Source organism: Setaria viridis, chromosome 2 (assembly GCF_005286985.2).
Source record: "Setaria viridis chromosome 2, Setaria_viridis_v4.0, whole genome shotgun sequence".
NCBI lineage: Eukaryota > Viridiplantae > Streptophyta > Magnoliopsida > Poales > Poaceae > Setaria > Setaria viridis.
This window is the reverse complement of record NC_048264.2, coordinates 4292114-4305608: the sequence shown is the minus strand read 5'-3', so window position 1 is coordinate 4305608 and position 13495 is coordinate 4292114. Positions and strand designations below refer to the sequence as shown.

The 13495-nt window shown below is 49.4% G+C and overlaps 2 protein-coding genes across 3 annotated transcripts; one reads left to right on the top strand and one right to left on the bottom strand.

The window, feature by feature from the left end:
* The first annotated feature begins 900 nt into the window (after positions 1 to 900).
* On the top strand, positions 901 to 2281 carry LOC117843942 (leucine-rich repeat extensin-like protein 4). Its single transcript, XM_034724728.2, has one exon. The coding sequence runs from the start codon at positions 901 to 903 to the stop codon at positions 2014 to 2016; it is 1116 nt and encodes a 371-aa protein (XP_034580619.1). The 3' UTR covers positions 2017 to 2281.
* Positions 2282 to 4230: 1949 nt separating this feature from the next.
* LOC117843941 (protein tesmin/TSO1-like CXC 2) lies at positions 4231 to 9413 on the bottom strand. 2 transcript variants are annotated; one of them, XM_034724727.2, is made up of 12 exons: positions 9275 to 9390; positions 8159 to 8325; positions 7592 to 8016; positions 7299 to 7486; positions 6694 to 7106; positions 6520 to 6594; positions 6178 to 6358; positions 5997 to 6092; positions 5849 to 5915; positions 5096 to 5252; positions 4619 to 5007; positions 4231 to 4518 (listed from the first exon to the last, which is right to left on the bottom strand). In XM_034724727.2, exons 1-12 carry the CDS (start codon positions 9323 to 9325, stop codon positions 4508 to 4510), a joined length of 2220 nt encoding a protein of 739 aa, XP_034580618.1. In that variant the 5' UTR covers positions 9326 to 9390; the 3' UTR covers positions 4231 to 4507. The 2 variants fall into 2 exon arrangements, with proteins under 2 accessions (XP_034580618.1, XP_034580617.1); XM_034724726.2 differs by having other exon boundaries at positions 7299 to 8016; positions 9275 to 9413.
* Positions 9414 to 13495: the final 4082 nt, after the last annotated feature.

Genomic DNA, 13495 nt, shown 5'->3' with positions numbered 1-13495 from the left:
GCAACGGCACTTGAACAATTGTCACAAGGATCAAAGTCAGTTCCACCATATCTAATCATTAGACTTGGCGGTCTACACTCACTTTCACCGCGCCACCGAAAAGTGTGTTTGAGAATTTGTCACTAAAAACCCTTTCATCAATGTGACGAATCCATAACACCCGCGCAACCGGATCGTCGGTGAGAAAGTCGAGCGTCATTCTTGTCATTCTCAAGCGCGTCAATTCCTCGAAATCCAAAACAAGTCATCTGATCATCCTCGCAACCAAAATCATCATTGGTTACAAACCAGATCATCATTTGCAGGTGGTTCCAAAGACTATAAACAAAATTCACGAAAATGACTCTGTACCAACAGAAGTTTTTTTTTTCCAGATGGACATGAACGCCCATCTAATTTGTACCGGATAATTGTATGGAAAACACCCTCAACGTCCAAAGAATTTTTTTCAATCATACTCCCAATCATCATAACTAACCACACATGCATGACCCCTTACTACCTACAGTAGCCGTCCAAATCCCCCAAGATAAGGCCACCGGCTCGACCAAGACGGCCACGAAAATGAACCAATCACAAAACACCAACCTTTCCACCCCAAAAGAATGCATACAAAATTCAGCTGAAAACTACCACCTCATTACAAAACGAAAAACAAAACTCAACCGAAAATAAAATAAACAGTCAACCTTTTTCTTGCAAATGGAGGCCCAAAACAAAAAAGAAAGTAAAAAGAATTCGAACGCGCAAACGCGAAGCCGAAAGCGTGTGCACGACTCCCAAACACGAACCGTCGTCTTGTATATAAACCCCCGGATTCACCCCGACGCATCAACACAAATCACACGGCTTGCTGCGAAATCGAGGGAGAGAGCTTGGCAAATGGCAATGCATCACGGGATGAAGAGGAAGGCCTCGCCGGCGCTTGTGGTCCTGGCGCTCCTCCTCTCGTCGGCGGTGGCGGCGGTCTCCGGCCAGCAGGCGCCGCAGCCGGGGAAGCAGACGGCGGCGAACAACCCGCGGCTGCAGCGCGCGTACGTGGCGCTGCAGGCGCTGAAGCGCGCCATCACCGACGACCCCAAGAACCTGACGCGCGGGTGGTGCGGCCCCGACGTGTGCGCCTACTTCGGCGTGTTCTGCGCGGCGGCGCCCGACGACCCGCACGCGCTCACCGTCGCCGGCCTCGACCTCAACCACGGCGACCTGGCGGGCACGTTCCCCGAGGAGCTCGGCATGCTCTCCGACCTCGCGCTGCTCCACCTCAACTCCAACCGCTTCGCCGGCGGCCTGCCGGAGTCGCTCCCCAAGCTGCACCTCCTCCACGAGCTCGACGTCAGCAACAACCGCCTGTCCGGCGGGTTCCCGCAGCACATCCTCTGCCTTCCCAACGTCAAGTACGTCGACCTCCGGTTCAACAACCTCTGCGGGCCCGTGCCGCCGGCCATCTTCGACAAGCCCCTCGACGCGCTGTTCCTCAACGACAACCACTTCGACTTCGAGTTGCCGGAGAACTTCGGCAACTCGCCGGCGTCGGTCGTCGTGCTCGCCAACATCCGCCTCCGCGGCTGCATCCCCCAGAGCGTCGGCCGCATGGCCGGCACGCTCAACGAGCTCGTCATCCTAAACTCCGGCCTCCGATCCTGCATCCCGCAGGAGGTGGGGTGGCTCCGTGAGCTCACCGTGCTCGACCTCAGCTTCAACCAGCTCCAGGGGATGCTGCCGGAGTCCATGGCCGGGATGCACAAGCTCGAGCAGCTCGACGTCGCGCACAACGAGCTGTGGGGACACATCCCGGAGGGCATCTGCGCGCTGCCCAGCCTCAGGAACTTCACGTACTCGTACAACTACTTCTGCACCGAGCCGCGGCGGTGCCTCGACATCCGCCGCGTCGACGACCGCCAGAACTGCATCGCCGGCCGGCCGGACCAGCGCCCCGGCGACCAGTGCCTCGCCTTCCTGCACCGCCCGCCGCCGCACTGCGACGAGCACGGCTGCTTCGGGCCTCCCCACCACTAGAAGCCGGCCACCGAGAGAGACCGGCGCCGGCCGGCAGCGCCGCGCCGCCGCGACTTGTAAAATTCCGCTGGTGATGGGATGTGAGAGGAGGGAGACCGAAAGGGTAAAATCGGTAAACAGAAACGACCGTATATATTATACACTGTAATTTCTTCTTCTTCTTCTTCTTCTTCTTCTTTTCTCTTTCTTTTTCACAGGAGTGGTATTGGAGTATATGTTGGGGATTGTAGAGAGATATGATAGTGCATTGATTTTACAGCGTTAATTTAATTACCAACTGACCAATAACAATCTCTGCAGTACTTTGTTCTTGCAAATGCTTCTTCTAAAATTTTACTTCACTCTATGCCTTGGCTTGAAAGGGAGCATAACATGATGCCACACAACCAACCAAATCAACCAATCTCTTGACTAAAAAAAGTTGCTAACCATAAGAAAGGTGCTAGCAATAACAAACATTGATGATATCTAACATTATCATCAAGCAGGAGCTAAACAAACAGAGCAGGAATAATCCAGGTCATCAGGGCCACCAAATGGAGGGAGGAATGAGTGGCCTGCACATCCTGATTAGGATGGGGTCAAACAAGGACTGGTGGTATTAAATAAAGGCTGCAGATGCCCATCCATGGCCTCCAGCTGCAAAAGGAGGGGAAGTTCCAACCTTCCTCCCTCCACATGTGCACATCACCCTGGCTGGCTCCAGCTTACATGCACTGGTGCACTTCATTCAGATTACTGTTCAACTGCTACTTGTTTAGATGCCAATGTCCTTGTCACACACACCACCCACCAGCCTGATAAAACAGGACATGTACATTTATCATATTTATATATATGCTATAAATATATATAAATATATATACTTATAAAGAAATTAATTGAAGAAAGAGGCAGAGGGAGGGAGGGAGAGATGCAACTGCAGCACCACTACTTTCCGGTCTCAGGGTTTATTTATAGATAAGTGCCCAACGGAACACGGCGGTGGCCGAGACGGTTTCCGGCGACGGCGACCCACCGACAGCGACGGCGCTGAAGGGGAGATCCTGACGGCAACGTGCATGGGCATGCAGGGGGGGGCCGGTGGTGACGATGAGGATTTGAGGGGAAGAAGGCGCGGGGCGGTTGCCGTCTGAATTTGCTGAAACCCGTGGCGGCCGGTTGCGCGACAGGCTGGCGGGAATCGGCCTGGGGCGAGGGCCGGGACAAACGGTGAGGCCGTTGGGAGGAGGAAGAAAACGAGGCCATGACCCATGAGCGTGACCAGCTCTGATGAACAAGCTTACAAGCCTTTGCTCTGCCCCCTGGGGCCATCATGCTACTTGACATTAAACAAGATGCCCAAGTCAGGGTGGTGGATCACTGTTCTAAGCCATCAGTTTTGGCAGGTAGAGAGGGAGGTGCGCACACATGATCATCTCTATCATATATAATGTATATGCAAATCTTATGTCATACATGATACATATGGACACATATCTTCATATCTTTGTGTATGTCTTTAGTTTTTTTTGCCCCCGAAAGACGTGTATGGCTTTAGTCGTTGCGGTATCCAATCATGTAAAGCAGACAGGCTAGCAGGTAGGCCTAATGCACTGTCTAATTGGCAGGGGCATGATACGCGGGGGGGGGGGGGGGGGGGGGGGGGGGGGGGGGGGACAAGGGGTACTTGCCCTTGCCCACCGAGGGGCTGACAATGGCCGATCAGCCCACAATCCTTCAGACGCATCGCAGCTCTTCAGAAGACATGTACTGATGATGGTTGGTGCCGGTGCAGTTCTTTCTTCAACCATCATCTGCCATTTGGTAACCGCTCTATAGTCTATAAATGTTGGTTCAATTCCATGGGGATGCATAATTGGGAGGCAGGCTTTCAGCAACCCCAACTCAGCTGGGTGCTCTGAATTTTTCTTTTCATGGACCATGGATGCGGGTGCAGATGCAGGCATGCAGCAGGTGTAACTCTGGTAGTACCAGTTCAGGAATGGGGAGCCTGACATCTCAACGCCCGTCGCAACTATTCTAAGACAGTTCAGGGTATCACCCATAGCTTTATACATGAATGGGATTAGGAGGGCACATGCTTGCAGGAAAGAGATACATGACCAACCTCAAACAACGGCCCAGCCTGAACAGATGTCACGCTCACACATGAGCTGCCTGATAGAGTTTATTTTGTTCAGTAATAGGGGTTGGCTTCAGACTCAAGGAGAGTTTGCGACTAAAAACATGGAATGGAATTGTGGAAACCTCCTCAAGAGGTGATTTATAGTGTTGCTACAATTCAATAAAAATAACAGCTACAAGCGAACACAGCATCTTACATACAGATTATTGAGAGGCTACATATTTTACAAATACAGATCACTACAGCTTAAATCTAACCTACTATTCTCTGACGGTACCTCGAGCCTGGTGCAGGCGGCGTAGGAAGTGAGGCATATATGCGGACTACAAGTCGTACTCCGGTCCCATATTCGACTTCACAGCTTTAAGATGGTCCTGGTTCAGTGGACAATAATATGAATGAGATGCTGCCATTGATGTCAAGATAACTCAAGTCATGTCTAGTGCTGTCTAAACACGCAAAAACAATGCTTACCTAAAGCGAGAGGCGATGCGCTGAATGTGTTATCGGTGTTGTTCATTGCAGAACCACTGTTTGAGTCTCCCGTAAGTGATGGAAATGAGGGGATTGACTTCAATATTAACTTCCTGCCACCTTTCCGGTTCGGGGAAATACTGAGTGCATTATGCGGTGGCGAGACTCGCTTTCTGTTGGGTGAAGTAGTCTTGACACGGCTAGGAGAATCAGCTTCTTTTAGAATATCCAGCATCTCCTCATCGATACCACTACCTGCAGCCTTGGATGATTTACAAGACTGCAATGTTGTGGTAGCTTTTGAAGCAGACGAACGGGAGCTTCCACTGCGAGCTTTGGAAGGTCTTGGTGGCTTTGCACTTGAGAAATTTGGCAGTTTGAGCAGAGAACTGGAAAAGATTACTCAATTATTACTTATGAGATGCAGAAGCCAAGACATGAAGCTTGTTCACGGAGATGAATATACAAGAAGCGAACCTGGAAAGATCAAAAGGAGGTGTTATCGGGACAAGCTCAACGAGAGGATGGTCTTCACTCTGTACATTTGCTTTTTGTTGATCATTCTCCTTTTCTTTTCCACTGTTTTCTGTTTGTTCACCTTCTTGTTTCATTTCTTCAGTGAGTTCAGTCTCAGCTGATGCAGCACATGCCAACAAAACATTAATATTCAGAGGAATGAATAAACCATAGGGCCTTGTTCATTTCTGAGTTTAAGAATAATATGGGTGCATTAGGTAAACTAAACCTATCTGAGATGAAAATAAGCAAATGTAGCATGAATCCAGGAAACAAAAGTTGATTATTCAGCAAACTGAAACGACAAAAGACTGCAAAGATAAAATGATGCTCCCTTAAATCAGATGTGTTCTTTTTCTATGTTAGAATCACCTATGACCTTTCATGTTTTTCTACTGAAGTCATGATACACCCATTTTAAGAAAACAGAACTGCCAAATATGCAGGATGCCATGCTTATAAATTACAGTGGTGTATCATGCAAATGTAAATCATAAGCAAGGTAATCATTTGGCTGTTCAGTGCACGGAAATACTTTTTAGTGGAAATAGTGCAGAACTTTTAGTCTCTTAAGGAACTACATAAAAGCTTTTAGTATTATATTATGTCCAGAAAGATGTAACAGGGCAGTACATTTTTCTAGAAAGTAATTACAAGTGTGCAACATGAATAAGTATAACATGGTTGCACAAATTTCAAAAGCTAAATGCTCACCATCTCTTCTGCCAAAAGTGTTTTTGCAACTCTCACATCTGCAGTTGCTGGAGCATCCAACACCTCCCTTTGATTCAATCAAACATTTAGAGCATTAGTAAAATGCAACAGGTACAATTTGAGATAAGGTCATCACAACTTGAAGTACCTGATAACATTCACAGTATTTCTTAAGACAGCTTGACTTCTTGCAATTGCATCCTCTCTTGTGACGAGCTGAAGCTGGAGTATTGTTCGGATCTTCCTGCATTTCATTATAGAATTTAAGCATCACATAGTGAGGGAGTAATGACTAACAGAAGTACACTGATATCCAACAGAACACCTACCCCAGTTTCCAGACCAGCATCAGACATACGAATCACTTTTGGAGCAAATGCTAGTGGATTACGAAACTCTATCTGCTTCCGAGTGGAGAGAACAATTTCCTCATGTATGGGTTTGTTCAGACATCCTTGACATGAACAAGGTTCAGAGCAGTATACACCAGCAGCAAAGCACTCACAATAACTGCAAATGACAACAGTGATAAAAAAACTATGAGAATAATGTAGCATACATTCACTTTACACAAAGTAAATCCTTCAAATTACAAGCCCAAGCATTTGAGAAGAGGCCCCTTTCATGTAACTAGGTTCACAAAATCTTAATATCATGTAAAGAACACATACAGTTTCAGGCACTTTGACTTCTTACAGCTACATCGCTTGCATGCCTCACCATCATCACCATTATCTGTTTTACGTCTGCATTTCAACCAGATAGTTGTCAGTTAATCAAATTGTACTGAGACATAGTAAGATCATCTCGCAACCATCCAAAAGTTTTCAGAAGCACAAACAAACCTCTTCTTTTGAGGGCTGACACTTTGACTTGAAACATGATCATTTAAAGGAAAACCTCCAGATGAACAATCATCCATGGGAAATTCTAACAGTTCACCACCTGAGTGTGTAAAATTCTCTCCTGCACAGAGCAATTTGCCATGCGCATCCTTTTCAGATGCTGATGACGGAAGCAAAGCAGAAGCCATAGGATCCTGACAGGCCATTTTCCCTTTTGGTGTTAATGCAAGGGCATTTAAATGTAGACCTATACCGCGCAATCCACGGGGCTGAGTTTGCACATGGCCTTTGCCTTTACATGTTGAGACAGAGAGATCCTCAACACTCTCTTTCTGCACAACACTATTTGAAAACCCAGCTGCCTCGAATACCAGGCAGCGTCTTCGTACGCCACGTTGTTGTTGGCTCTCCACCTGAACATTTCAACAGGAAGAAAATGAATGAGAGAGCATCATGGTAGAGTAGATAGCCCTAACAGGCCAAGTTGCAGGACTCTGGGGAGAAACAGTCCTAAGGAGCATGGGCAACATTTTTTTTAACAGGCATGGGCAACATTTTTTTAGTAGCGCATGAAAATAGTGGGTCAAGATATTGCATTGTAGTACCTTGTAGTCTAATGGAATACATCCATTTGCTTCATAAATATTATCCTGAATTTCTTCAGTCGAGATTGTTTGTTGGCCATCCTGAAATATTTGGGCATTTTCTGTCTGGTCTTCTCCCATCACGAGTTCTTGATAGTATACTTGGCCAGATGCATTAGGATATGCTCTCTCTGAAATTTCGCCATCTCCTGCAAGTTTTGACAGCAAGTATCCACAAGATTCCGCATTTTTAGCCGCCAGGTGCATTCCTCTGTGATGGTCATCCATAGTGGAGTCAAAGGCCAAAAGCTCACCCGAGGTTGTGGCGATTAAGTCCGACCATTCACATCCCAAGACTTCATTGTTGTCATTCACAGGCTGGCCACCATCCAGGAGCTGGATTTCAGTGGAAAACAAGCATTTCCTTTTCTCCACTGTACTTTTAACGGTTTGGACAACATCTTGTTTCCGGCATTTGTCCTGCTTAAGGTCTGATCTGACACCATGGCAGGGAGTGGTGTTATGATCTGGACTGCCGTTATCGAACTGAGCAGGCTGAGCCAAATCGCATGGCACGGTGGGAGGATCAACCACATCTGAACATGTAACCGTGTGGGTTTCTTGAGTGACAGTGCTAGTGCAGGCAAACAACCTGACAGCATTTGAAGACTTAGTTGGCTTGTTTGTATTCTTGCCGTCAGCACAGACCTCACTTTCAGAAATTTCACCAAGAGAGCTCCTGGGAAGGGCAAGAAGGCAAGAACACAGCATCAGAATCGCCTTATTCTGTCGCAAGTTTTAGTCCCCCCCCCCCCCCCCCCCCCCCCCCCCCACATAAAAACAGCAGCATATATGCCTGAAAGGAAATCTCCGGAACTTACTTCGGGAGCCTTGGTTCCTTGTGCGCATTGTCATGCGGGGAAGTGAAGATGGAGGAAATGGAGGTTATGTTGATGGACTGGTATCCCTGGAGGCTATTGGCGTTGTAGGCCGACTTGAGAGGCTCAATCGGAGACAGGTTGTTGATGAAGCTGAAAACTGGCGAGTCCTGCACCAAGAAAGTAGCAAAATACCGGGCTATATGAGCAACGCCGCAGCGGTAGAAACAGAGCAAACCCAACAAGGTGCCAAATTTCTTCTAGTGCCTGGTTTCACAGACACACAAATAGAAAATGGAGAGATTCCCTGGATGTAAGATAAGCTAAATATCCATCCGTTCAGCAGAAGAGAAGCACTGGTACATTAGTAGTAGTAGTAGTATTAGTAGTAGTAGTAGTAGACTAGTAGTAGTAGTTGTAGTTAATTAGGACTGAAGCACACATGTTGCTTGAGGAGGGCAGGAACACCGTGTGCAGAAAAAAATGTGCTATAAAATGGGACACTAGTAGCTACACTAATCAGTAGTTCGATACAGAAAAATCCCTGGTCAAAACCCTCGCGCGAAGCGGATCTGGCCCTGCAGAAGGCGCAGGCAGACTGCACTCCGCAGAGAGGCAGCAAGTATATTCGCGGGGATCTACTAGCCGTGGCCTCCTGCAGAATCCCTGAATCCCAAGGTGACACGACGCGAGGAGGGAGGGACTAGGGAGGAGGAGGCGACGCGCTTGCTGGTGGGCAGATCTGGAGCGGTTGTCGGTGCCCAGCGTGCGTGCGGGGTCGGTGAGGAACCGCCGCTCTTACAGGGGATGCAGGGGAGTTGGTAGTAGCGAGAAGAAGAAGGGCAGCAGAGCATGGGGCTGCTTCGTTTGGTGGTACAGAGCGGGGGTGCCCGAGAAATCCCCCAGCGGGAAAGCGACCAACTTTGGTGACGAACCGCAAGGCAGCGCGGTCGAATCGGCGGAACGGTCCTGCGCGGCGGCGGTTGGGCTGCCTCCGCCTCAAAGGCGAAGGCCGGAGAGCGAACCCACGGCCCACAGAGGGAGACGCCGGAGCAGCAGGGAGGCAGTGGAGAAGGAGACGGGGAGGAGGAGGAGGAGGAGTAGGGTGCGGGTGGTCACCTCGGCGCGCGAGGCCGCGGGCTGCGCGGCGGCACGGTCGGGCGTGTCCATCTCCGGCGCTGCTATCCGCTCCTCCGCTGACCGGCTGCACTGCGTCCGAGCCGAGAGGGGGGGAGGGGGGGGGGGGGGCGTGTCGCGGTGTCCGTTCGTTTGTATAGCAGAGGGGGCCAGGGAGGGCGCGGAGACGACGGGTGTGGGCCCCGGGGGCAATTTTTTCAAGCCGCGCGAGGGCGGGAAACTGGGGGGAGCGCTCCCCTCTTTTCGCCTTCCACTCTTTATTATTTTTTTTCGTCCTTTGCTTTGCTTGTCTCTGTCTCGGTGCGCCAACTGCCAAGGGCGGTCTCATCCGGTGGCGTCCCCGCCACGCGACACCCGGCCTATGCTCCCCGGCGCTGGGCGATCCGCTCCTGACAGTGGGCCCGCTGTCGCCCTACGCCTTCCGGTGCGTGGGGCCGAGTCCAGAAAGAAAAAAATGGCTGGCATGGCAAGGCATCACGAGAGCATCGCGATTGCAATGCACTATGCAGCAGTACGTGACCGTTTGTTTTTTTGGTGCGAATCCAATCGGCACCTACGAATGCATAGGATGCTTCGTACGCGATGGAGCATTCTTCCCTGTCCGTAATGCTTGCCCGTGTTATCATGGTGCGGTGGTCTCATCGGCCGGCATTTACTCGGCGCGCGATCCGCCTCGTGATCCGCGATCAAGGACACACCACACGGACTGACATGGCGGCAGGCAGAGGACGCTAGCTGGCCGGCGGGCCGGCGGCGGAGCGCGAGCAGCCGAGCACAGGGCTCTCGGCGATTGGATTGGATGGGGGCGTGTGTGGTGTTTGGATACGAGGTGCTAAATTTTAGCAAGGTCACATCAGAGTTCGGATGCTAATTAAGATGATTAAAAATGAGCTAATTACAAAACTAATTGCACAGATGGAGTTTAATTCGCGAGATGAATCTATTAAAGCTAATTAATCCATCATTAGCAAATGGTTACTGTAGCACCACATTGTCAAATCATGAACTAATTAGGCTTAATAGATTCATCTCGCGAATTAGACTCCATCTGTGTAATTAGTTTTATAATTAGACTATATTTAATACTTCTAATTAGTATCAAACATCTAACGTGACAGGTGCTAAGATTCAGCAAGGGGTATCCAAACACCTGCACGTGGATCGGATCATATTATCAGAGCGCGTATGCATGCAATTAACCTACTGCCGGAGTACTAGTACCACTGCACGTACTCTAGCTATACTAGTTACACCAAGTACTAGGCGTACGTCCATGCTGGATCATATTGTTGCATTGCATCTGCCCGCGCCACGATCCCGTCGGATTGGATTGGATAAAAGTGAGAGCAATTACCACGCCCCAACTGAGGCGGCCGGAGATCCAGCCATAGCTGATGAGCTTTGTACTCCAGTGTCACGGCGCCCCAGGTCGATGATTGCCGGCCGCGTCACGGCGTCTACTAGCTACGCCAGCGGGCATGCTGCCATGCATGCACGTACGTACAGCGTGGATGTGTCCCCCGTCCGCAGTGGCGGGCCACGTACCAAGTGTACCGTACTAGTACGTGCCACCACGGTAACCGTACGTCGACCGATCGGTCACGAGCTCAAGTTTCGGTTGGTTTGGTCTCCGACAAGGGGCCATTCACTGTAAAAAAAAATGGTTGTTAAGAGCGGTTGAAACAGTATTTTCAGGAGCAAGTCCAGTACCAGCTTCTGACTTTCACAGCTACATATTTGTAGGAGCGGGTAAGGTGCCTGCTCTTGCAAACCATTTTCAAGGGTGGGTGATGGGTGACTCACCCCTAAAAATTAATTTAAAAAAAAGAAAAAAGGAAAAAAATAAAATCCACATGGCTAGTGCCACGCCGCCGAGGCCACAAGCCACTGGGGCTGGTGCCGCGTCGGCCGCCTCTGCCGCTGGAGCGAGGGCCGAGGGGGTCGTGCCGGCTTCCAAGCCCCGTGCGCCGCCGTTGGCCGTTGGAGTCGGATCCAGGGGCGCCGCGGCCGCCTCCGGCGCCGGAGCCCCGCGCCGGCCTCTGCGCGCCACCAGCCACCAGGGCCGGAGGGCCCTTGGCCCTTGGAAGATGAGGTGAGAGGAATGGATAAGGAGAGAGAGAGGGAGAGGGAAGGGATAAGAGGGGATGGATCCAGGGAGAGGAGGTTCAGGTCAATGAGAGAGCTCGATTTTGGAGGCACATGTCTCTGATGTGGCAGAACGTGTTTTTTCATAACCTTATAATGAAATTTTAGGCAACTAAATGATTTTAAATAAAATATTTATCAACTAAAAAATTTTATATCTCATTAAGCACTACAATTTTGATATATAGCTTGTTTTGCATCCGAGGCCGTTTGAAAATTTTAAAATTCAAGATTTCAAAATTAGCGAGCTTACAATGATATTTTGAGCTATTAAATAACTTTAAATGAAAATGTTGTCAACTAACTGACCGGCCGACAAATTTGAACGGAAAAATAAATTTGATGAGAAAATGGATGTAGGTTGGTAGGTCGTACAATGATATAAATGCGAGCGATGGCTTACGCTAGACCACCAGAGTTTTTTCTTTTAACTGTTGTTGTGCATATCCCAAACTAACACACGGCGTGTAGTGTGACTTAAATCGGTGCATGTTACTGGCTCAATAGAAATGTTCACACGTCAAGGCGATGTTTTTAAACAAACGGAGTAGGAGAGTTGCCGATTATATTAAAAAGAAGATGAAGCCTAGACTGAATGAAACAATACTGGCGAGTTGGATTGGGATATCAACACACGCCAAAAACTCCATCGCACCACTCGACTCTACTCTAACAAACAACACCGGCCGGTTGGATTGCGACATCAACACATGCCGAACTCAACTCATCTTCATAAACAACTGTAGCCAGTCAGAGTGGGACATCGACAAGAACCACACAACACCGTCACTCCACTCAACTCAACATATTGCACCACCACCACCCATGGCACCTGCACGAACTCAAACCACACCACCGTCTCTCTTTTTGTTTTTTTTCCTTTTTTGAAATGAAAGTAAAAGAAGTCTCATCGATGGTCGTGACACATAGGCATAGCAAGAGCTTCCAAAGCGACGCCTTCAAGAAGGGTTGTGACATTATAAGCACCACCATTGCATGACCAGACGGTTGAGGTTTGCACCCAGGAAGCATGCGAGGTGCAACAGGAAAAAAGCAATTCGATGAACGTTTCCAAGGAAGAGAACGGCACTCGAAGGCGGCACCGTCATCGGCCTGTAGAACAGGTAAGGCTTTTGCCAAGACCCCCAATCCATAAACCAGGTGCATAGTCGCGCTGCAAAACTGTCCTTGTTGTGCCATAAGAGACCAACCTCCATCGCTGGACGCTGATGACATACGCAGGCGTCCCCGCTGCCACCAGACATCACCACACGCACCACACAAGCGTCCTTGCGTCACGCGCCAGCAAGGAGCAGCCTGAAGCCCAACCAGACCCTCGCGAAGTAGAGACGTGGCCCTACGAGCCACGCCACTGTGGCGTCTCTGGCATGCCCCCTCCTGCCGCAACTGGCCATGCCACCACGGCACCGCTGGTGCGCAATCGAGCAAGCCACCACCATCAGCGTCGTAGTGACGTCGACGATGCACCTTCACACAGGCTCGAATGCTCGCCGCCGCAACAAAGCACCATCTTCGTTGTGCAAGAACCACCATGACGCCGCCGAGACGCGCTGCCTCCAGACGCACAGGGTCCGGACAGGGACCATGCCGCAGGAGCGGGCGCCATGCGACCGCTGCCGCACTGTGAGGCGCAACAGAGCGTGGCAGGTGGTGGCGGTGAACGTCAAGGAGACATTTGCAACATGATAATTCCGTTTAACTTGTGCTTAATTTTCTGTCCAAGTTCCTACGAGAAGAAGTGCCAGTTGGGTTTAGGAGGCTGTTGCAATATATTGGAGGATAAAGGAGTACTCCTAACTAATTTTTTAGTTAATTTCATTTAATTAACCAATGTAGGGTGTTCTAATGAAATTAGGGGGTATTTGGATATTTAGTCCGGACTAAAATTCATATCACATCGAATATTCGGAGGCTAATTAGGAGGATTAAACATGAGCTAATTATAAAACTAATTACACAGATGGAGGCTAATTCCCGAGACAATCTATTAAACCTAATTAATCCATCATTAGCACAGGTTTACTTAACCACCACATT

Bases quoted from the DNA above. Each gene is read 5' to 3' on its own strand.
- LOC117843942 (XM_034724728.2), top strand. From the start codon at position 901: ATGAAGAGGAAGGCCTCGCCGGCGCTTGTGGTCCTGGCGCTCCTCCTC.
- LOC117843941 (XM_034724726.2), bottom strand. From the start codon at position 9,325: ATGGACACGCCCGACCGTGCCGCCGCGCAGCCCGCGGCCTCGCGCGCC. The intron at 6,359-6,519 runs GTATGTGTTCTT...TGTCATTTGCAG, and splicing joins AAGTCAAAGTGCCTGAAACT to TTATTGTGAGTGCTTTGCTG. The intron at 5,916-5,996 runs GTACTTCAAGTT...ATTGAATCAAAG, and splicing joins AATACTGTGAATGTTATCAG to GGAGGTGTTGGATGCTCCAG.